Below are 24,141 nucleotides of genomic sequence, written 5' to 3'. Positions count from 1 at the left end.
TCAGGAAGTGTGGGGGTGTATTTATTTCCAAATACAGACAGTAAATACAGCTGCACTCTCATCAAAGTCTGGGGTTAACTTTTACAGCAACAACAGGCTTAAATGATTTGTGGCTTCATGTTTGTGAGTCCACATAACTTTGTCTGTTAACCTGAACACAATGCCCTTTAGCCTTAAACACCTTACAACATGTTTTTATCAACTAGTACATTTTGCATATAAAACTTGGTAAACTCTACAAAAAAGTTACAGCACCAGAATATTGCATAGATTTTAAGGACTACTTTTGGAGTACCTTTATAAATCCAATCTATGCATTTATACAGGTACTCGGTTATTGCTAATCAAATACATTTTGATGCACAGGTTTATTTTACTAAGCTAAATTTTCAGGCTTATTAAACGACACCTGAGAGATTTTTCAAAACGGTTGAAACAAAAACTCTTTCTGTCCTCGACACCAATAAAATGCCTCATAAATACATCGCCCAGGTGCGTTTACGATGTAGTACCAAGTCCAAATGTTTGTGAGCTTTTAATGCGTCGTCTTATAGTTTAGGGTGAAACACAAAATAAACAAAGAGAAAAAAATTACAATCACCAGGTAGAAAAAAAATGCATATATAGTTAAGATATAAAAGTGTCCAAAAACAACATAGAAAGATCTTGAATTAATGAGATGGTCACAGATGGAAGGTGAATGTTTCCTCCTTTTTTCTCCCGTGGCTTCACCATCGTCATCCTCAGTGTCTTTGGTCCATGTGTCAAGATGGAATGTCAAAAAAATAAAAGAAAGAAGCAAAAAAAACAAAAAACAAACAGATGTAGTCGTTGCTATGGTGATGGAGAACAAATCCATGGTCATGTGTGGATGGATGTACAGCGGCCATAAATTAACTGAAAAACAATGAAACAAAAAATAAATGAACAAATGAAGAACTTTTTTATTAAAGTTATATTTTTCAATCCTAAAGGTCAGAAGCATGGAAAGTTATTAGTAAAAGTAAAGCTTTAGATTTTGTGTTAGCCCCTTTTTTTATATTATAAATGTTAACTAGAATATAAAATAACAGGCCTCAAACTCTCAAAATGGAAGATTGTTTTTTTAAACAGCAGTGTAACCGAGCAGCCACAAGGTGGAGCCATAAAACCAATAAAAACAACACAATACTAACCATGAATCACCATGAGAACCACTAAAAAAAGCCAGAAAATGTTGTTGATGCCTCAAAAAACGTCATAAATGACTCTAAATAGATCACAAAATGACAAAAGCTAAACAAAAACCTGAATTCCTGAATGATCTTAGGTCAGAATGTCTGTTCCTGAACATGTCGTCTCTTGACTGATGTGACATCAGGGTTTAGATCGAAAGAATGTGGATGGGTTCTTTGAATGGATCATCTTGAAACCAGATGAGTCAAAAAGCTCCCGTTTCAGTTGCTCTGCTGGAATGTGTCGGCTCTACTTCAGACCGATTTCCACCCAACCTCGCATAAACACATTTTTAGAGTGAGGCTTTCACACGTCAGGCCTGATGCATGCATGTCTAATAGATTCTTCTTCACCAACGATAATGTTTGGGCAAACAGCTGGAGCTGTTGCAACTAAAAACTGCAGATATCCAAAACTCACTGAAGAAACGATCACGTATGTGACGTAAATCAGTATTTTTGTCCTCCTAAGGTGAATTCTTAATCACCTTCAGAAAGCAAACTCCCTCCCTCCTTCCTAAATATCCAGAGTGATGAGGGCAGACTTAAAGGAAAGAGTGGAGGAACAGGAAATGTTAGGCTGGGCAGAACAAAAAGGCAGGAAGTCTCCTTCACGCATGCCAGACTCTTATTAAAGCTGAAATATTTTTGTATTAGTGAAAGTTAGCAGTAAGCACACTCCTTGAAGGTTTGGCCTGTGTTGGACGGAGTCGACATCCTGCCAGTAAATAATCAGCCAAACAAGAGAGCCATGCAGTAAAGAGGGTTATTTATAAGCAAAGGGAGAAAAAGCAGCTGTCTGTTATGGGCTAAAAGAGAAGGAATAAGAGAGAGGTAAGTGCTCTTACTTTTTCTTGTCTTTGTCTTTCTTGAGAGGCTGAGATAAGGACTGGGTCTCGGCGGCCATCTTTCTCCTGTTGAAAGCATTCAGCTCCTCCTCCAGCTCTCGGCGCTTCTCCTCCACCTTCCTCTTCTCCTCCTGATGCGTCCGCTTCAGATGCTCGAATTTATCATGCAACTGGGGGGGAATTCATGATTAGAGATGAACACATGAGTATTTAAACTCCGTTTGGAAGGCGTCCCTCAGAATCCTCACTAAAAACTACAAAGTTGCTTCTCAAAAATCTGATATTTCATGCAGGAAAACTAAAAAAAATCTTGATTTGGAAATTAATTTAGATTTAATGTCCAATGGAACAGGAAAACAGAACTTAAAATTTAAATAAATAAGGTTTTTATTTTAGTTTATGCTATGTTTTTTGTCCCTTACTTATACGCAAACTCCAATCAAAAGTCACCGTCTGCACACAGAGCAGCAGATCAACGATATTTTAGCGCACCATGGTAACCTGCATTATCCAGACTTGAAGAATTGATTTCTCCACAGAGCTAAAGCCTAAGCAAAGCTATGTTTTTCATTTCATTTTATTATATCCCTGTCCACCAACAACCAGAAAGAGGAGAAAAGGAAAAGTGTTCAAGCTGTGGAGCAGATATGAGACCCAACAGCTACACACACAAATCTGCTTCTACAAATGATTATGTTTGCCAAAATTAAAAATCAAATCAAGCTGCTGCTGTGCTGATTGCATGTAAAACTCAGCAGCCACACCTACAGTATGAAGTCATAAATCTGAAGTTTATCTTGAAAACCATAAAGAATAAACTGACCTCTCTCTCCTTTTCTTTAAGTTCTGCTTCAGTTTCTTTCACTTTGTTGACAAACATTTGTCTCATTTCTTCTTCTTTCCGCTGCAGGTCGCCTAAGAACTCTTTCCTCTTGGCCTCATAGGTCTCTTGAAGGCTATAAGAAGACAGAGGATTACGTGAAGATGGACAGAAAAGGTCTGACTTAGAAGGTTTTTCTACTTTTTTATTTTTATTTTACCTGATTGGTTGACTGTCAGGATCCGTGTCTTTGAAGCCCATCTCCTCCAGCTTGCAGCGGCGGTACAGCTCATAGTGGCGTGCGTGAGTCTGCTCCCTCAGATCCTCCATGTTGACTCGGATCAGCATCTCTCTGAGCTTTACAAAGTCACAGTGGCTCTCGTTCTCAACTAAAACCAAACAAAAACATCAACGTAAACACAAGTTCAACCCAGATTTTCCATTTAATAACATTTAATTGAGTCAATGAGTCTGCATGTCAGTCGCTAATGATGTGCAAATGTGCCTTATTTAGAGAGATCTGATCCAACATTCATGTAACTTTAATTTTAGATCCTAAAAGCATAAAATACATATTTAAAGACCCACTCAAATGAAAATCATGTTTTTAACATGTTCTTGTAGCATTTTTCTGCAGCATTAAAAAGCTTGAGAATTTTGTGATGCAGCCAAAGTCTCCCTTCTCCACTACAAATTTGAAGCATCTACTTGCAGAGAAATAGATGCATTAACATTTTTACTTTCCTTTTTCAAGCTGCCATTTGGCTCAAAACTGTACGGCTGATGTTACTAGCCGTTTTTTTTTTTTTTTTTTTTTGCTTGGCTAATGTTAGCTTGGACTTGTGGGATGCTATAAGCTAGCAAGTGAGTGCAAACAAAGGAATGCTGGGATATCAAAGTAGGCGTAACTTCGGTGCAAACAGTCCCACCCACAACCTAGAATTGAATTTCTAATGAACTCCTTCTGCACTGCAGAAAATGTCTTAAAAATTACACAGTCTTTACACAGTCAGGCGTACATAAAAATGTATTTTCAGTACCCATTGTTTAATGGCTGCAATAACTTTTAGGGACAAAAAAAGTGTAGATTCCATGTTTAAAAAGCAAAACAGTGAATATTAGAGATAGTTTACGAAATGATAATCTGTGTCACAGAGGAGAGATGTTTTTTCTGAGTATGGGATGCACACATATTTAAGTCTCAACCTGAATATTTTAAGCAAATATATGTTTTTTTAAACAGTTTTAAGAAAAAAGTTCACAATTTTTGCTGAGTTCAGACTGCAACGCTTTCTGGAACTCCACTAGACCTAAAGAGCATGCACAGATTGAAAGGAAGCCGTTTGAGACGCTGCCATGAATCTCAATTTGGCAGAGAGACGGCTAAAAGGATGCATGCTGAGTTTAAATGCCAGCACAAGCTGCAAGCTCTGAGAAAACAGAAACAACAGTGACACAACAAATGTTAAAGCAGGCGTGTCTTTGAAACACTAAATCTCTTTAAAAGATGGGATGTATCTATACTGTGGTGGCTGGAGCTCAACTCAGGTCACCGTCAAAACACAAACTAAGGCAAAGAAAATTGCAGTTTTCTGGGAAAATATCCATGCTCCACAAACTGTAGCAGTCCGCCCCCCACTGGGTCTAGAATGGAGGCCAATTTTCTGACTGATGCAGCAGTGAGGCCTGAAAATACCTGAGCACACACCAACAGAAGCTCATGTGTCCAGTGTCCTGATGACACTCAGATGATGCGCCAAAAAATATACAGCAACCTAACTTCAAAAGCACACATAACATATTTAATTACAAATTTCTGTTCATTTTTTGGCATCAGATTTGCAACCGTAAACGGCAAAACTGCGTTTTGGTGCGGCAGTCATTCCACGTCTCAATACACAAAATATTTTAAAAGGCTGCTTCACCAAAGAGATGTGACCTCAGCGGTAGAAAGCTGTTTCCAGTTTTTGTTGGGCTCCGTTTTCTATAAGAACTAATGCGTGGTGAAAGAGATGCTCGGGTCTTACAGACGTCAGCTCATCAGAGATAACAGAGTTCAGATGATGAGGAAAGATAAGCACACACCCGCTGAGGCCCTTTACCAACTCTCTTTGTCAGGAAACAGTCAATCCTCTGTTTTCCCCTGGAGTGGAATGAAACTTTCCCATGGCTCTTTGAGAGGCTACAATAACCCTTCTAAATAACAGCTGCCACGGACAAACGCTTCACAATGACAGATCTGCATTTTACATAAATGAAAGAGATAAATACTAAACACTTTTCTTCAACCGCAGATGATGAATGAATAAAATAGCATTTAAAGAAACAGATTTTTTTTAATCTACCAAGAAAAAGCAAACTATGTAATTTCAAAGTTCTTCAATTTGGTAATTATCCTTCAAAAGATGACCTTGATTTGTCTCAATTTACTGAGACTGTAAAGACCTTTAGATTTTTACACACAACTGATCATTTCTTGCATTTATAGAAACTTTCATCAAAAGAAAAAAAAACATTAAAGGTTAACTAAACATTGATAACAATTCTTAAAACCTAATTTACTTTACTATTGTCCTTTTTATTTAAAAATAACTTGACATTAATCTGTTACTGAACCGAGCTGTTGTCTCACACTGACTCCTTAGGAATTTGTCCCCCTGGAGACGTAAAGCTGGCTGAACAAATAACCGCAGAATGTCCTCCGAGGGCTGAGGAATGAGAGCGGTCATTGGATGATGGAGAGGATAGGAGGGACAGCGAAAGAGAGAAATGAACCCGGAAAGAGGGGAGGAGGGAAGGAAGGGCAGGATCTTCTCTGGGAGGATAACACCCCTGTGAGTGGTCATATTCTCACGACACGTTTCTGTGTCGCGTTAATAAATGAAGGCGTTTGGCTCCAAAGAGAAACGGGCTGTGGGAGACGAACCTCCCAGGACGGCGGAGATGACGAGGAGTAACAAAACCCGTTCACTGGGACGGGAATGTGGCGCGGAAAACAGGGAAACACAATGCTGCCTCCACAAAGATAAATAAAACAAATGCGCTCGGGCTTCAGAGTCACTCTGCAGGAAGTCACACCTCAGTAGTAAAAGGGTGTGCACATAAATAAACAGGCTAACAGTGGGGTGCCGTCACCATGCTGCAACAAGCAGGAAGCTTTTTTCCCCCAGTATACAAAACACAATATTCTGTCAATGTATTTCCATACATTGTGGAAGGAAAACCACCTGAGTGCAGATTTTTCATAAATAGGAGGACTGTAAGGAGGTTTTTCAATATTTAAATTGTATTACCCTATTTTTCCATTGAGCAATTTTCGCATAAATTTTGAGACTTTAATAATATTTAACATGGCAAAGACTACTGACTTCTACTCTGCACACATGCATGTTATTTTCATTGCATTTACAGACATAAAATATGTCTGGTGTGAGTTCTGTAAACATATAGATTTCCCTAACACTGTGTTTTACATGAGTAATGTCTGAATGGGGCTTTGTTGAAGGTTTTACTGGTTACAGTGTGAACACATTTTCTGGATCTGATCTCTTTAAAAACCCACTCAGAAGAAAATTGTGTTTTTTTGGTGGTTTTAAAATATTATTGCGGTATTTTTCTGATGATGGAGGACATATGCAAATAAAATTAAGCTCAAATTTGCATTTCTGAGGATTTCTTTATTCAAACCACTGTGAATCAGGAGCTAACAACAAAAAAAAAAAGAGTACTGTATGTGTTATTTAAAAAGTACATTGTTGACTGTATAAGAGAACTGGACTGGGTGATCCCTCCCCCCACATGTTCCAAAAAAGTAGTAACTGCTGGCTCCAAGAAGCTGAGATCCATTAGACTTCTATAGATAAGGAAACAGTTATTACTCAGTCATTATATTTGTCAGAAATTACCTTTTTTTTTTTTTTACATTTTCTAGCTAATCCTAATCCCCCTCCCAAGATATTTTTTCTTATAGTTAGTTATTCAAGTTATAAACTGCCCAATCAGATGCCTCCATAAAAGCATGTGATGCCCGCTGGCCCCACCTCGAATGTTTGATTGACAGATTCTCCTGATTCCACTTTCATTAGATGTGGACTTTAAATAAGCTCACTCATTATTAGCGACATTAGTTGCCATAGAAACGTTGACTCAGACTGATTGACCAGTCACTGTCGTCTGGCTCCAACATGGTAGCGCCAGTATCGTGGAAAAATGGTGACTAAATTGACTTCATTTTGCTGGAGCCGGAAGAAAGGCATTTTCTACAGGTGACATCACACTCGATCAGTCCAGTTAATTGTATACAGTCAATTGGCGGATCTGACACTCCCTGCAACAAGAAGGGGAAAGGGGGCGTAGTTGCTCTGCATTAACAGACTTGTCCTCAACTCAGGGGTGAATTCCTGATGAACTGCTGCCACCCTGCAGAAACTATGTCCTAGAAAACAATAGGATTTATGATTTTGGATAAAAACAACAAAATCCTAATTAAAAGAAGCGATGGAAACGCTTTTAAAATACGTCAAAAGACAATCAGAGTGGGTCTTTAACAATTCTTGACTAACTTTTTCTGTGCATTTCTTCTGCTTGCATTGCTTTAACCATGAACAAATAAGATGTAATTTAAGTGACATTTGAGAATATCAACCCAGATAAATATTTGAAATGTGCTGTAGAAAGTTTAAAAAGTAAATGCTAGAAATCTCATCCCTGTAATGAGAAGTAGTTACTTGTAGAGGACAGAATTTGTAGCAAAAATGGAATTGTTCTAAATAAAATGTTTTCCTTAAATTACTTTATAGCATTTGCAGAAAATGGGCTACAGAGAAAACACAGATTGGCCTCAGGGCATGTCCCCGTCTGGCAGAAGAACAGTTGGTCCTATTTAAGCCTAATTGTGTTTGCTTGTGAAACTCAGACACACAAGTAGCGACTGTTGTGCTTCATGGCGGCTCTTACCTTGCACAACACCCCAAGGGTACTGTCTAGCTCTCACTGTTTTGTTCCCCACTTTGACCTCTTCCACGCTTCCAACCACAGCAAATGGCAGATGTGCCTGCACAAAAAGAAAAATTAAAATAAATAAAAATAATAGCAGCTCACTGTGGAATTTTTTGATTTTTTTTTGTACCATGTTTTCATTCTTTTTTACATTTTCTACATCATTTCCACATCAAACTCCCATTTTATGTAAAATTTAAGTTATTCTACTGACTTACTTTTAAAGCAAAGTGTAACCATATTCAACACCATGAACTGAAGCTCTTAGGTTCAAGAGTCTTGTAATGCTGAAGTGATTAAACAGTTTATTGCTGCTCTCAGAGCCTCTATACTTCATTAAGACAAACAGTGAGGCACTATGTGGAAAAAATGCTTGATATGCTGCAGCCAGACTTTAGAGGGGAGTGGAAACCAGGAGGCATCTTAAAGCTACGAGGAACAAGCCAGTGCATGTGGGCACTGATGTAACGGACTATGAATAGATCAGGATACTGTAGAGAATTGGTGCCAGGGAAAACTAAACTGTCGCTTTGCCAATGTAGCATCAAAGCATGATGACTGTGTGGTTAAAACATAGTCTAAAAGCAATAATCAGCCAAAAGAACGATGCTTTTAGACGTTTAAAACACAGTTTCATCTGCATGCAGTGACCGGGATTGTCTGTGGCGTTTAGTGGAAGGTGACTTACGTTCATGGAGGAGTTGATCTCACTGACGGTTTCATCATCTGTCGGGAACTGATAAATCTGCACACCGTTGCTCACCAGCTCACTCATAATCTTTATTTTAAATTTATGGAGCTCACTCTTGGAGATGGTGTCTGCTTTGGCAATGATGGGAATTATGTTGACCTTAAGAAAGGACAAAAAAAAACAAAGAAAGAGTTAAATATAAAAGGAACAGTTGCTTTTATAAGACAAAAAAATGTATTTAATTCACACCCAATAGCAAGTCTGTGTTGAAGATGAGCATAAAATGAATGTGAAGTGGGTGCTTTCGGCCAAGAAGCATGAATCATGTCTGATAATGATGATTATGATGACAGCAGACAGGGAAACTGTCAGAATTCTTTGGGATGTAAAAAAAAAATGTGTATTTAAAAAAAATATATAAGTCACAATAGAAAATGTAACATCGTTTCTTATATGTTTGTGTTAATAAAAACATTTTTGTGAATAAAAATGACCAATAATGTGAAAACAAATAACTTTAAAACAGCTGGTTAATTCCAAACATGCAATAGAGTCAGAAAAAAACACAAATGAAAATTTTGTCTCTTTAAATTTTCATGGTGTAAATTTTGAGTCTGAAAGTTTTAGAAAATAAACGTAATCAGTCATTTCTATTAAAATACGTATCAAACTTATGAGGCTAACAATTATAGTCAATTATGTTTAAATCCAGAAACTCAACAATAATACTAAAAATAAAATTTCCTTTAATGATTTTTAATCAAATATCTAACATGCTCGTTTGGTTTTTATTCTAAAAAAATGAAAACAAAACACACATTTCTTTTGGATTTAGCTGATTTTTCCCCAAATAAAGCATAATTAAAATGCAACACTAAATTATCTCAATCAGAACCTAAATTCCATCATGTGAGTGTGATGAGTAACTGCACTCTATCGACATCCAGCAGAGAAATAAACAAGAGGTCGCCTGCATTCCTTCACACAGCTGTTATGGCTTGAACACTGACTGGGACGATGGGAAGACTCCCACACTTTCCCTCCTCATCAGTTCCACGGTGGGCTTCAAAGCAAAAGCCAGCTCTCATTAGGAGTCCAATCACAGCCTCATCATACTTTATTGAATCAATAATCTGCAGCAGAGCAGCTGTTTTAAGGCCTCAGCTCTGATTTAATCAAGTACATTCACTAATTCCGTGCTGTGAACGGCCTTGTATGGTCACCAGAGGAGATGGAGGGTAGATGGATGTATGTGGCCACTAAGAAAACAGTGGACAGCAGTGCTGCTTCATTTCCCATAGCTGGGTTTTCCCAGCTGACTAAAGAGAACCCCAAAATAGTTCAGAGTTTTTTTTTTGTCAACTTTGAGGACCATCTGTGTTCACATGAAAGAAATTTGCAAGCAGAATAATCACTGAGAAGTTAATATTTTTATCACGGGAAAGGATGTGTTTAATGTATTTAACAGTGGTGACAGATCAACATTAAGAGTAAGCAGCTGTGATTTCCGCTAGAATTAATATTTTATCTCAAATTTATTAGCAACAAACCTCCATGTTTTTAAATAGAAAGTTTATTTAAAAAAAATGCTTGAACGAAATGTCTCTATTGCCAAAAAGGAAATCAGCGCTTTTATTTTATTATTGCTATGCTTTGAAAAGAAGCTGGGAAGTAATGTTTTACTCCAGATCATATTACAATAAATGTCTTTTTATTAATTAAAGCTTAGCAAGTTTAGCTTTAATGATTGTTTTTAGTATGGACCCATTTACACTGCTCAAGAAATAAAATCTTCTGTTTTGAAAATAGAATCTTTTGTCCCCTTTGGATATGTATGAATCAAAATGTAAAAAAAAAACTGGAAAAAACACCTCAGTAAAATAGAATAAAAATTTCAAAGCAACAAAGCCATTTTTGTTCTCTGTGCAATTTTCCAATTGTTTGCTTTGCAGCATCTTTTCCTTTATTTATACAGACAAAAAACAAGTAACTGTTGATCTTTTTCATTGCAGCTGGACTGCTGGAATAGACCAAACAATTATACTTATCTACCCCACCTACTCAGGATAACTGTTTTTTATTGCATTTTTAAGGCTGAAATATTGTATAAAAAAAGCTTAAAATTGAGAGAAAATGTTGGTGATTTATGAGTGCCAGGTTTTCCCCACACTCTTGGTTGGTAGGAGAACAATAAAGCTAAATTTGGATCTATGTGGTCTGCCATCCCCAGTCAAAAACATAGTTTTTTTTTTTCCATTTTGAGCTAGATTACTGTGAGACAGCAACTAAACAACAAATCTAGTATTTTAAAAAATATAATTATTTTTCTCAGGAATTAAAAAAATATATATACACGCATGAAATGCAAATCAGTAATTCTGAATACCTTCAAGAGAAAGCTAGGAGACACGCAGGCATTTGGCATAGGTAGGGCGGCAGGTTTTGGACACAAGATCACCATCTGTTTTGTTCTGAATTTAGCTAAAAGAACACAGACCGCCGTTCAGTCACTTCTACAGTCCAGATAAAGGTAGTTATGAGCACTAGGACACTGGGCAAACAACAGAAGAAAGCTTGAATTAGCTCTATACTTGAGCATCAGTTTAATCTAAAAACAAAACACACAGATACAAATATTTGTCTCCATTAGACAATTTGGATTAGAACTTTTTTACATCTTTGCAATCCAACGGCAACAAATGTTGAGAATTCTTATATCAACTACAAATATTATGAATTACAGCAAAGCAAAGTTATAAACCCACTGAAGAATGTGCTTTGCAGAGTGGGTATCGACTTGCATAACTGGATGCAAATGTGTCATATGCAAACATAAAACATTGACCCTTGTGCTATCTTATGGGGTCCAGATGACCCCACTTTTAATGTAAACATGCCTAGGATAGCACAAAACTGGCATCTATATCAAATTGCTGGTTATGGCCTACATTCCTATTTACTATATGAACGCAGTTTTACACGCAGGAAAAAACTGAATTAAATAAAATATATCGACTTTCCGCTATTTTTATTTTCATTTATTCTCCACTTAGTTCTCCATGCTTCTGTTTGGTGCAGTGTGATTCATGTGTTGTCCGTCTTTCCCACTCCCCTCTGGAGAAGCGGGAGAGATTTCAGATTCCATTTTTTTTTTTGCTTTTTTTTTTAGGAGTTTTTCCTTACCGAAAAGGAAGGTTTAAAAGCAGGAATGCTCAGTTTAGTTTAGTCTGTTTATTTTAGCAATCAGCTTTTCTTTATATTTTATGACTGACTTTATGTTTGTGCAATTGGCATATCATAAATAAAATTCAATTGAATGATAATCTACCTACAGAAAAAAAATTACCTTTAAACCAAGGTCAAAAAATGAATTCCTTTTTTAGCAACAATGGCCAGGGTTTTTGATTAACCTATGACATTGATACAAAAACATTTTTTAATCCCTTCAGAATGGTAAGGAATCTCGTATTTCAGTTAAAACCACCATAGTCAGAGTGAAGATTGAGCTCAGAAAAACCCTCTAACGCGAGTTTAGTTTTGCCTCAAAAATAAATATGTGCATTTGTGTGTCTGTTAGTCCTACCTTACTATCCAGTTTCTTCATAGTCACAAGGTCCAGAGACTTGAGGGAGTGTCCCGTTGGTGCAATGAAATACAGGCAGATGTGGATCCTGGTGTCATGGTAGTTGAAAAGTGAGCGTTTGATCTTCAGCTCCTCTTGAAGATAGTTTTCAAACTGAGTGTCGATGTAGTCAACGATGGGCTTGTAGCTGCGAAGAGATCCAAGAGAAGATGTCAGAGTTCGTTTATGCGACTCGAAGTCAAAATAATTATCTCGTCATTCATTCATAAGCTAATCATCTGTTAAAAGTTAAAGACTTGTTATGTTTCCCAGTTGCGATCTGACACAGAGCCAAGATCTCAGCTTAGACTTGTACAGATTACATCTTCATATGCTCCGATTGCAAGACAGTTTCAAATTAATTACAGGCAGCTTAAACACAATCATTGGTTTAGAAATAATAAAAAAAAACCCTCTTAAGTCATCACTTTGATTATAAATATTTGAGGTCATTTGCACACTTGGATATAATACCCCTATGAATTTCAGAGAGAGAAGATAAAGTGAACGTCTTCCTCCTGGCTTCAAAGTTTGTCCGATTTTTTTGTTCTAAAATGACAGCACTCAACACGTCATTTTTTTGATCCACTGAGGTTACTTCCTCTGAGCAGGAATGAACAAGAAGATTAAAAAAAAATATGACAGATAAAAACATGTTTTTATGAGTGCAAGTCAAAAAGAGCGTTGTTTCTCATGGCATGCAGAGTGTTTCCACTCATGTGTCCTCTACCTTTAACATGAATCTTCAATCTTCTCTCAGGAATGTTCACGCTCTGGCCTTCAGAAAGCCCTTGGTGTGTGAGCACGGTACCCATTTCATTTTACGGTGTGCTTTCTTTGGTTTATGACATGTCCTCTTTTCTGATTGTGTGTTCACTCAGTTGCAGTTTAACTATTTTTTGCTTATTGTCCACATCTGTCTTCAGTAAGTGAATTATCCCACTGTGTATTTAAGGCTGTGGTTTTCAATTCAAAACCTCTTTTTGTTTCTATCTGGTTCAAGTTTTGTCATGTTGAAGCTTAGCTGTTTTTCGTTAACTTGTAAAAGCTTATGAATTAAACTTTTAGCTTCCTGCTTTAAGCTAAATCTCCAGCATTTAGTGTCCACCATTAGGACTGGGAATCTCAGGGTAACTCATGATATGATACGATTCACAATACAGACAGTATCACGATATGGAAAATATTGCAATAATCAATATATTATCTTGGTAATCTATGGTATACAACTATTTTTAAAACAAATATATCTTTTCATTTTCTTCAAAACCTTTTTTGGAACAATTTAAAATAGAGCATATTAATTTAAACCCTTTCCAACAATAAAATAAAAGTATTAATAAATACTAAAGTGTCTTTACAATAATAGTACATTTTAAAGTAAATAATCTCCAAATTAGGAACCAAAATGCAAAGTATATCAAACGACCTTCTCACTTTAAAGAGCAATAAATGTGGAAATAAAATTTGCAATGCTGCATTTTAATCAATTTTACATTTTATGTCAGATAATGTATTATTACTGAGGCACAATATGAACTTTCATCCTGTTAATATAATCCTTGTTTTTTACAGTGCTGGCAGCCGTATTCATTTTCCCACCATTTTTATTTAAACTTCCTGCACTTGTCTTTAATTGACAACACTTAAGTCATGTGTTCCACGTGTGTACCACTAGCACACACCTGTTGAAACTACAGTGCCACTAGCTGTCTCAATTGGACGGCAAAACGCTGTGCACCTCTTCGCTAGAATCTGGTGTATTTTAGCAGTGTTTGGACAGGTTACTGCTGTTACAGCCAAGTTTTTGTTACAATAAAGATGGAGCGCGCTGTCTGCATCTACTTTGGAGAAATACAGATGCACTCATCCCCACCTCTATCCACCATCACCATTCCTGACATAGTGCGGCGTTTACAACCAACTGCACAGTCTGTCCTTCAGAGTATTGGTTATAACATTTACAGAGACGGTTGCCATCGAAGGGCGTGAGAGTGCAGCTTGTTGGCCTCTGCATAAACAAGCTTCATTCCACAGTTTAATGTTCTAAAATAAATTACAAAAAACAACTTCCTCTTTTTTTCCCTCTAGGCTTATCCCTCTTTTATTCAACAAAGATGAAAAAAAAAAGCAAAACTTAGGAATGGTCAATGATCTCACAAGAGACAAGACTAAATATCAGCAGGAAAAACTGACTAGCATCAGACTAAAACCAGCAAACTCACCTCTCATCTTTATTGATTTGATCACCAAAGCCAACAGTGTCAACGATGGTAAGTTTGAGGTGAACGCTACTTTCTTGCAGATCGTACGTTCGTGGCCTCAGATAGACGCCGTTCTGGTAGTGGCTCGCCTCTTCGTTTTCAAACATGGTGTTAAAAAGAGTGTTCATTAATGTGGATTTTCCAATCCCAGTCTCACCTGTGAATAGTCAGAAATAAAAAAAATATATATATTTTTTTTAATCATTCGGGGCAGTAAAGCAGATTTTAACCTTTTTAGCACCAAAACATGAAAGAACCAACATCCCCAAGAGCAAATGATATCATGTTACTGAATAGTACTTACCTACGCACAGAATGTTGAAACAAAAACCCTGTGTGACCGATTTGCTGACCAATTGGTCAGGAAGGCTGTCAAATCCAACATGGCCACCCAAACTGAGGTTTCGCTTCTCTTCATTCTGTGGAGCACAAGACAAAAGATTGATACTTGAGTGCAGGGGAAGGGAGGAACCACATGGCAATGACATTACCCAGAGGCAAAAGAAGGAATGCTCACGTTGCTATTAAAATAAACATCAAATCCACCCCGTTCATGCTGGAAAACCCATCAGCTCTGTGCGTTATCAGGTAGGTAATCAAAGCCCGGGCTTTAAACGCAGCCTTCACATTCATGTTAACCAGAAATGGTTCAAATACTGCAACCACTCCAAAAAGTATCAGATGTAAAGTTTGGAAACTGAAAATAGCATTACTTTTAGGCAAAAGTCAGTCAAAATAGTTGAAAGGTATCTTTTTAACAGTAGTTTGAGATATGAACTGTAGTATTAAAGACAAAATTATTAAAATAATGTTGCTATAGCACATTATAAAGGAAAAGACAATTATTTCAATTCATCCCTTCAATCACAAACTTTTACAGAACTTTCAAAGAAGCGTATTGTGATGGAATGCAACTATTCTTTATCCACACCTCAAATAAAAAAGCTCTAGAGAAGGGCAGCACTCAGCACCTTAAGATGAACGGAGCCACAGGATCTCATCTGGCTAAGCCATGAAGGACTGCATACTTGAAGGCTGATGTCAGCCGTCAGGAAGCTGAGCGCAGCTCGGCTAAACACTAACAAACCATACTGAACGGAGAGGTGGAGGCGAGCCGTGAATGCACAGCAGTTCACTCCTTACTGTGACACAGGAGCAACATAAAAGAATGAGTGATAATCATTGTGGAAGTTTAAGAGGAGACAAAACACAGGGCTTCCTGTGTCTGACAGCGGTAGTAATCTGACACGAATTGAGCATTTTAACACACCACATACACACTTTTTTAACTATATTATATATTATTATTTGTGTTTTATAGTAATCTATATATCTCAACAATAAAAGTAAAGGACTTTGACTTGGTAATGTGTATGATTTTATGGTGCAAAGACGACGCAAAACAAAGTTGTGTTTAGTTGGGATAGCCAAAAATTCTAATTGAAGTAGTGATGTAAAAAAAAAAAGACTAGTTTTAAGGGCTGCACATTGTGCCTCCACATGACAGTGTCATTTTCCAGTTTCAGATAACATCTAAGCCTCATTCCTGTGTTTACACATACTCATTCTAGTCATTTTTTGACTAAATCCTCTGCCAAGTAAAATCGGTGGAAGTGAGTTGGAGTTATTCATGAATCAGAAAGATGAAATTGTGTCACCCTCTTCACTTCCTGCTCACTGTAAAGTTGTTGGACAACATGTATGCTTCTCTGTGGTATTTAGCTTGTTGACGAAAGCTGGAGATACTCGAATACATTCCTGAAGGAGGAGGGTGTGTGCTGCAGTTTTGTGGCAGAAAAAAAAACCAAACCAATAAGTGAATGAAAAAAAAGAAAACTTACTGAATATAAGTTACGAATATATAGTAAATAAGTGTGGAAAAACATTGTTTTTAATGCAAATAACAATGCAAAGGGAAACACTCGATAACCTAAATTTTCTGACTTTCTTGCCCTGAAAGCCTAAAAACATGAACTTCAGGTCTCTGCAACCTATTGTCCTTATTCAATACACCACCACACCTTCATAACAAACAAATGACTGAAGTTACTTTGAAAAAGAATGTATCTTGTAAACCTTTTTTTCTAAAGAATTATTAAAAACTCATCCAACCAGAACAGTGAAAACTCTGCAATTCAGGAGACGAACAGCAGCAGTGACTCACAAGATTCTTCTGGTTTGACTTTCTACACTAAAGCAAATGTCACGCAACATCATTTCAGTGAACACAAGAGGCAATGGGTTTGTGTGTGAGGATCCAACCCAAAACGTTCGCATTCAAACTCAACCAAACCACAGATATGGATGCAAAAGTGTAGAGACTTTAAAGGGTATTTAAATAAATAAAAACATGTTAGCGCTGTGACGATGACAGATTTTATGAGCAAATTTCAACAATCACCACCTCCAAAACCCAACACATTCAGGCCAAAGACCAAACCACTAAGAGAAAGCTTGACACTTCTGTTGCAGTGTGAAAAATGACAAGAATGTAAAGCTTCTGGTAAACTGTCCAAGAGTGAGGAAACAACACTGCTCCGAGGTCCGTGCATCGGCAGGTCAACAGGAAATGGCTGCACAGAAGAGCCCCAGATGACTGGAAAGAAAACGAGGCGCTGAAGATATGAAAAAGCTACGGTAGGTAGTACAGTCAAAAGAGGGACAAAAGTACTTCTAAATGTTATTTTGACCTCTAATGTACTTTAGAGGAGCTGATTATTACTAAAAAGTCCTCCACTGACATTCCAATTGAACTTATTTCATGCACAAAATGTAAATTGTGCCAAAAAATCCAAACGTATATCCAATGTAAAATTGAAGAAAAGCATCAGGTACATGTGACTATGAGGAAAAACCCACAGAGAAATGACTGAAACATCAATGGCGTAATTTAAAAATCAGTCTCAGCAGATCCTCTCCTTTCTGCCCTCTTTTTACCATCTTCTGGCTGCTTTCCACAGCCGACTGCTTTGTAGCTGCAGACTGTCTGCCTCACTGATCCTCCACCTGACAAGCAGCAGCAACATCACAGACTCACTCTGCTGCCGCTCATGTCTGAAAACACACCAGGGGGAGGCTGTGAATATTTACCACAACCTGAGGTCTTTGGCAGAAAGCATCATCATTTCATCTGACCTGAGACAGAATATCTGCAGCTTGGACTAGTAATTATCAAGAGTCACACTCGTTCTTGCTAATTGACTGTAAAATATGAATAAGCAGCCCACTTTACCAGCTGGAATATATTTAGTTGAAGGGTCTTAAATCTTTTCAGAATAAACCTGGAAACAATTTTGGGACTTTGCCCTATTTGACTCAAGTTCTGCAAAGTTAAACAATGAATGAATGAATTGCTTTGGGCTTTTTTTCTCTTATATTTTAAGCTTTGGCCGCAACATAATTGTCTATAAGCTCATGAGAACATTCTAAAGTATAAAACAGATGAGTTCAAGATCAACTTTAACATTAAAATATATATATATATAAATAAAATCTTTGTGAATCAAAGAAAAAAATCATGTGTTTTCACTATATACTAAAACATCAAGCATCTATGGTAAACATTCGACTGTTGTTGACACTCTATAACCAACGAAATCATCAACCCCAACAAATATCTCGTAGCACTTCCTGACTTTGGGACATTTTTCACTAAGATGCCCTAAAATGGATAAAAGGAGACAAACAAACAAACCAGAGTTTATGTTTATGTTTGCACCACTGAGTCTGCGTACCCGAGCTCAAGATGTGATAACTGGGGAAATCAGATCATCTCAGGAATCTGATCTGATGTATCTGGTAAACTAAAAAAAAAAAAAAAATGACATTTCAGAACATAATCTGAATCTTTTCAATTTTGTTTATATGTGGAAACATTTTTTCTTGCAAACATTTGGTCTCATCTTGCTGTCGTTTGTGATACTTACAGCCTCAGAGTTGTCCTTCAAAGCGAATTGTTCTGCCAAATAGGATTTACACTTTTGTTGTTCTTTTTATATACACTCAAACAGAAAAGGCTTTAATACAGCTGGAGCTTGTTTTGTTTTCTGTTATTTTTTTTTCTTTTGGTTGTTACTGTCACATGTAAAAGAGCAAAATTAAATCAGATAAGTGGGTATTTTGATCAGATTTTATAGATTTCTAAACCCTTAGTAGTATTATAATATTTTCAGTATTTTTTCTGTTGATTTATCTTTTAAACAGTTTTTTGTGGCAATACTATATCCGTCTTTTTGTACAACCCAATTTTTTAACCAAAAATATTAATTATAATTAACAATATTTCAACAATGAGCCTGAAGCTGACCACAAAACTCCATTCTGAGTTATACATTTTACTACATTTTTTTAGATCAAACTGCTTTTATGCCTTATAACAAAGATCAAAAGTATAGAAACAAAATAAAAATGTATAAATCCAAAAATAAATCAAAGAAAAAGCTGTGAAAAAATGTCTAAAAAAATAATACACAGATGAAACTCCACTAAAGTACATACAATGTTCTAAGAATTTATTCCACGTCCAACAATTTTGTGTTATAACTCTTATGTTTGTTTTTAAACCAAAAATGTCAAAGCTATTTTTTTTTAAACTTCATCCTAAATTTCAAAAGACAACTTAACTTATAGGGGTTCAATGTCATTCGTCATTATAAAAAACAATGTAATTGGTAAACTCACCAATTAGTTTGGAGACTAGTAAAGCTACTGACATACTGGACATGTGACACGTGTTCACAATGGACAAGCAGGGAGGGACTTCTTCCTCTTTTTCTACTGTTTACTAGCGCAAGTCCGCCACCTACAGTTGGAAAAGGCTTAGTGTGAAATGTCGAGGCAGCACAAATCTTGCTCCAGGCTTTTTCTTTCACAGCTCTATTCCCATATATGAAAGACTTTGTGTCATAAAGCCGGCTGGGAACAAACCCCAATTATTAATTTCTCCTACGTAACCAAATTTCAAATGATTGCCATTTCTGTGAATTAAAAGCAACGGCATTGATGCATCACTACCAAATCTGAGTCCCTGACTGGTAAAAGTTCAACCTGATTTAACTTTCAGCATCAATAGCCAAATGGTTTGTACGCAGAGCGCAAAAACGGTCTTAAAAATGTGCACAGCTACGCATAAAACAGAGTTTACAACACGGAAACCCATTAACAATAGGGTTTAATATAGATATCATCTGAAGTTATCAGGTTATTTAGAGAAATTTGATTATGTTCAGATGTTTAGTGTTCACGTAAACAATCTCAGAAACTGTGACACACAGACATCAGCCAATCCACACACAACTGATAAATATGACTATTAAGCCACAAACTAATCATATTACTTGGGTCTCAAATTACAATATTTTGTCTTGAGAGGCTTATGTATGCTGCCTTTATTATATGGTTTTAACAGACAGGTTCATCTCTTCCTCTCGTAAATCAGGCATGTGTACGTGCTAGTTTAAGGTCCGTGAGAGCTGGATGTTGATGGCAAGCCTGCTAGCTGGTGCTTCCTGTTTGATGACAGTTGGGACAGTGGACAAAAACATGACTTGAATTTGTTTGAAGTTGTCTCTAAATTCCCCACAATGCACCACACTGACTGGTGTATTCAGAAACTCCATATGAAGGCTTGAATTAAGCAGCATCATTTTGGAAAAATGCTTTATTACAAAACGTGTTCATTAGTTATCTTAAAGCTGCTTTAATGATAATTTGGACAAAACAGGAGTCCAAAAAACTGGTTACCATCCCATTAAATACACAAATCCTCCCAAAAAATCCCACACCTATTCTGATAAAAACAGAATAAAATATGTTAGACATTCTTTTGCTTGTGAAGAATGGAGTCAAACACATCAGAAAAGACAAAAAACTAAGATAAACTTGATTTAATTAAAGACTGTTTCAGACGTGGAAAAAATGTGGATTCTATTAGAGTCCAATTTGGGTCCAGGGGGAATAAATTAAATATAGCTGAAGAACTCTGAGAATTCAACTAATTGTTGCAAGTCTTTTTTTGGTTGCAGCAAATTCCACTTTAATTGAATTTTGCTCCGTCTGATTACTCCTACAGAGATGGCAGAGAGCGATTGGACCGCTCCCTGCCATGCAAACCCAATCACTCGCAGACAGTGATTTGGTTTAAGAACAGCTCGGTACATTTCTCACTGTCATTTAATTGTAGGTGTTGTGAGGATCATTCTAAGACAGTTATTCCCCTTCAACTCAGCTATCCACAATACCAGAGTAAGATAAGCTAGCAGGGATTGACTTAAAGATATATGAAGCATAAAATTCATGTGTCAAAATTTTAGCAGACAAAATTCTGACACACACACATGCCCCTTATGTTAGTGTCTAAATCACAAATCAGATGGGATGTAATGAAATAGGACAGCCAGATTTAAAATGACTGATTCACTGGGTGCAACAAGAATGCCACTCATGAAGTCACGGAAATCTCTATCGCCTCCAGTCCATTTAGCCCATCAGTCACGTGAATTACAAGCACGTGTAATGCTTAACGTGTTTTTTTAACACAAAAACTAAAATAAAATGTCAGTTTGTTAAACGATACCCACAGAATCAATTTGTACATTGCAGTTTTTTTTTAAAAAAAAAAAGCTTTTACACAGATGTTGAAGCTTGGCTGTCATTATCCATTCACATTACTGGTGATGACAAGTCTGCCTCAAGGCAGCACTGGATTATATGTTCTTATGCAGCTAACAACACAGACGACACACAGAAGTCTGTAAATATGATCTACAACCAACCAACCAACGCTGACTCCAATTCCTCACTTCTTGTCTCTTGGCCTCAAGTCCTTCATGAAACTAATTTCCCTTCTCTGCATGCAAGACTGGAGGGACAGCCAGCACTCTTCGGGGTCAGTAAGCACTGTACTGTGTACTAAATATGTTGTAGGGCATTTTATTATGTAACCCTTAAAGCGAACACCGCCTTTTTATCCTACACAAACGGATGCGATCGCTGAATGAACACAACAGGGGCCATCGAGCAGTTGGCTGCATTGATTGGCTCGCATGGATCCAGCCTGGAACTAAACCTCCATAGAATCGACAGGGGCCAACAGTCCAGTCAACCATGCATCTCTGTCAATAGTTCCACATAATTAGCAACAATCCTGTTACACACACACACTCATCCAGGCAACATTGACAGTTTGTTCAATGTGGTTTCACTTTATTTCAGAGTTGGACGGGAAGTCGAGCAAATGTGCCGCAGCCAACACCAGCCAGTTCCCCAGCATTCTCAGCATTTTTGCACAAATCAATCCTCCCATCTTGTATTTTTTTTTTTAAAAGAGGAAGAAGTCACCACTCTGAAAAATCTTCTGTAAATTCCCCCTTTGTGGAATGCATTCGGAAATCAAAAATGCCAAGTGAGCAATAAAAGCTGCATCCTCTTTTTTTATGTTCTTTATTTAAGACATGTTGCACCAGTAAGTAGGAGTGTCCTCGGAGTGTGAACTTAATCTCCTTATCCCTGCATCTCAGTGCTGCTTACTGTTCAATTCAAGAGACTTTTCAAGACAGACAAAAAAAAAAAAAAAAAAAAGTTAATCACCTCCTTTAAATCCCCTTCTGTGCGTTCACCATTGCACCATAAAGTATGCTTGACAGCAGCTCTGGAGTTTACAGTTTACTTTCAGCTGCACCCTTACTGCTCCTGATTGAGTCACACCTGACTTGCAACACCATTGGTTACTAGGAAAACATTAGATGCCTTCCAACTGAATATCTGAGAACACTCCACCTACTATCATTATGGTCCATTGTGAAATGCAATGGCGAGCATTGTGCTATTAAAACTGAAACTTTTACCAAATAAAAGCTCAAAGTATATTTATAAAAAATCATACTCATTGAACAGACCACCAATATATTCCTGTATAATAACAGCAGTGGCAGAGCTAAAACATTTTATGAAGGGGAGGGAGGGCATTACAAATAAAGGTTTAAAAATACTATTGAATACTATCGAAGCAAATAATCCAAATCTTCATTTTAAATGAATGCTTTTGCTATTTTTGCAATACATAAAAAAGTTTCTATTGATTATTTATTCATTTTTAGTGGCCTTGTGTTAAGAGTGTCCGCCCTGAGACTGGAAGGTCGTGAGTTCAAATCCCGGCCGAGTCATACCAAATACTCTAAAAATGGAACACAATGCCTCCCTGCTTGACACTCAGTATTATGGGGTTAGATTGGGGGGTTAAACCACCAAATGGTTCCCGAGTGCGGCTATGTCTGCAGCTCACCGCTCCCCCAGGGGAGGGGTCAAATGCGAAGAACAAATTTCACACACTGCGATGTGTGACAACTAATGGGAATTTAACTTTGTGAATAATGATAATATTAATACCGACTCAAAAATGGGAGGGGCAAAGCATTTGGCTGGGGGGGAAAGCTGCCCCAAAACCCCCTGTAGCTCCGCCCCTGCCCAATAGAAAATTATCCATCAATAATTTGCTGAAAGAAGTAACGTGTAATCTAGATTACATATTCAACATATAATATCAATACAGCAAAAATAAAGAAATTGAAAAAAAAAATAGTAAAATACTTCTTAAATGTGCATGTATTAATTTTTTTACAAAAAAATAGCACTTGTTTTTTAAATTATTTAAATAAAACCCTAGTTACTGACAAAAAATATATTTTTAATTATTATTGTGTGGGTTATGGATTCCTCATTATAGTGACTGTACATGGAACAGGTATTTTGATGCTAGCTATTATTATCTTGGTGTTAGCAGATTCCAGGTATGAAATAATACATGCTAACATTGAATGTATGTAGTGTCTAATAACGTCTAAAGCGACCACACTGTGAAATGCGTTACACCCTACTGTCTATGGAAACGCACACATCAACAGTGAGAATAAAAATAAATTCTCAACAAGGGACATTCCCATATTTCACGGAGATTTACGTGTCATAAGCGAAAAATTAAGTCCCAGCCAAAGAATTCACAACCACCATTTCGGCAGCTCCAACATAACAGGCTCCAGAAGCGAAGAAGCTTAGCTACAAACCCACACACGCCAGCTAACCCACACACGCTCACACACTTTTCCTAATTCCCACCAAGTGAACCCCTGTTCCTTCCTGGTGCACTTTCAGTTACTAAAAAGACAGGAGCTAGCAAACCGCGCCGAAGCCTTCTCTTACCGAAAATACGTCCACGTCCGTAGCAGCCATGGTGCGGAATGTGTTAGGTGTGTTTTAGGCAGCAGACTGAGCAGGGGCGTTTCGGGAGCAGCCCTCGTCTCTCTCCGTACTAGCCTGCTAAACTAACTGAGGCGAGCTGCTGCTGCTGACAGAGATGGAAGAGAGGGACAAGCGACGGAGCAGGGAGCGCGCAGCGTCAAGATAATACCCTTCTTTACCTCACACTCTTCCCCCGAATCCATTATATTCGCTTGTATTACGTCTAACTCCACATGTAGTTCTTCGAAATAAAAATAAAAAGATTATAAAATGTACTTTACATTTTAAATATACATATTCTTAAGCGAATAATATATATTTTTGCTTGTTGGTAATGGTATCAAATGGTAACCGTGAAGAAGGATACGTGTGCGCATGCGTACTAATCACGGCTATTCTTTTCTATTAAAAATGCAGCTCTTGGTTTAATTTCAATTATACTAATCACTC

General features: G+C 37.2%; 1 protein-coding gene across 1 annotated transcript; it reads right to left on the bottom strand.

Moving 5' to 3' along the window:
- sept8a (septin 8a) lies at positions 1–23,682 on the bottom strand. Its single transcript, XM_024265486.1, has 10 exons — positions 23,653–23,682; positions 14,762–14,876; positions 14,419–14,614; positions 12,155–12,341; positions 8,569–8,730; positions 7,839–7,935; positions 3,103–3,271; positions 2,886–3,018; positions 2,063–2,232; positions 1–897 (listed from the first exon to the last, which is right to left on the bottom strand). The coding sequence occupies exons 1-10, from the start codon at positions 23,680–23,682 to the stop codon at positions 894–896; spliced, it is 1,263 nt and encodes a 420-aa protein (XP_024121254.1). The 3' UTR covers positions 1–893.
- Positions 23,683–24,141: the final 459 nt, after the last annotated feature.

This window comes from Oryzias melastigma, linkage group LG14, assembly GCF_002922805.2.
Source record: "Oryzias melastigma strain HK-1 linkage group LG14, ASM292280v2, whole genome shotgun sequence".
Taxonomy (NCBI): Eukaryota; Metazoa; Chordata; class Actinopteri; order Beloniformes; family Adrianichthyidae; genus Oryzias; species Oryzias melastigma.
Note: the sequence above shows the minus strand (reverse complement) of the source record. Positions and strands in the feature narration are given on the sequence as shown.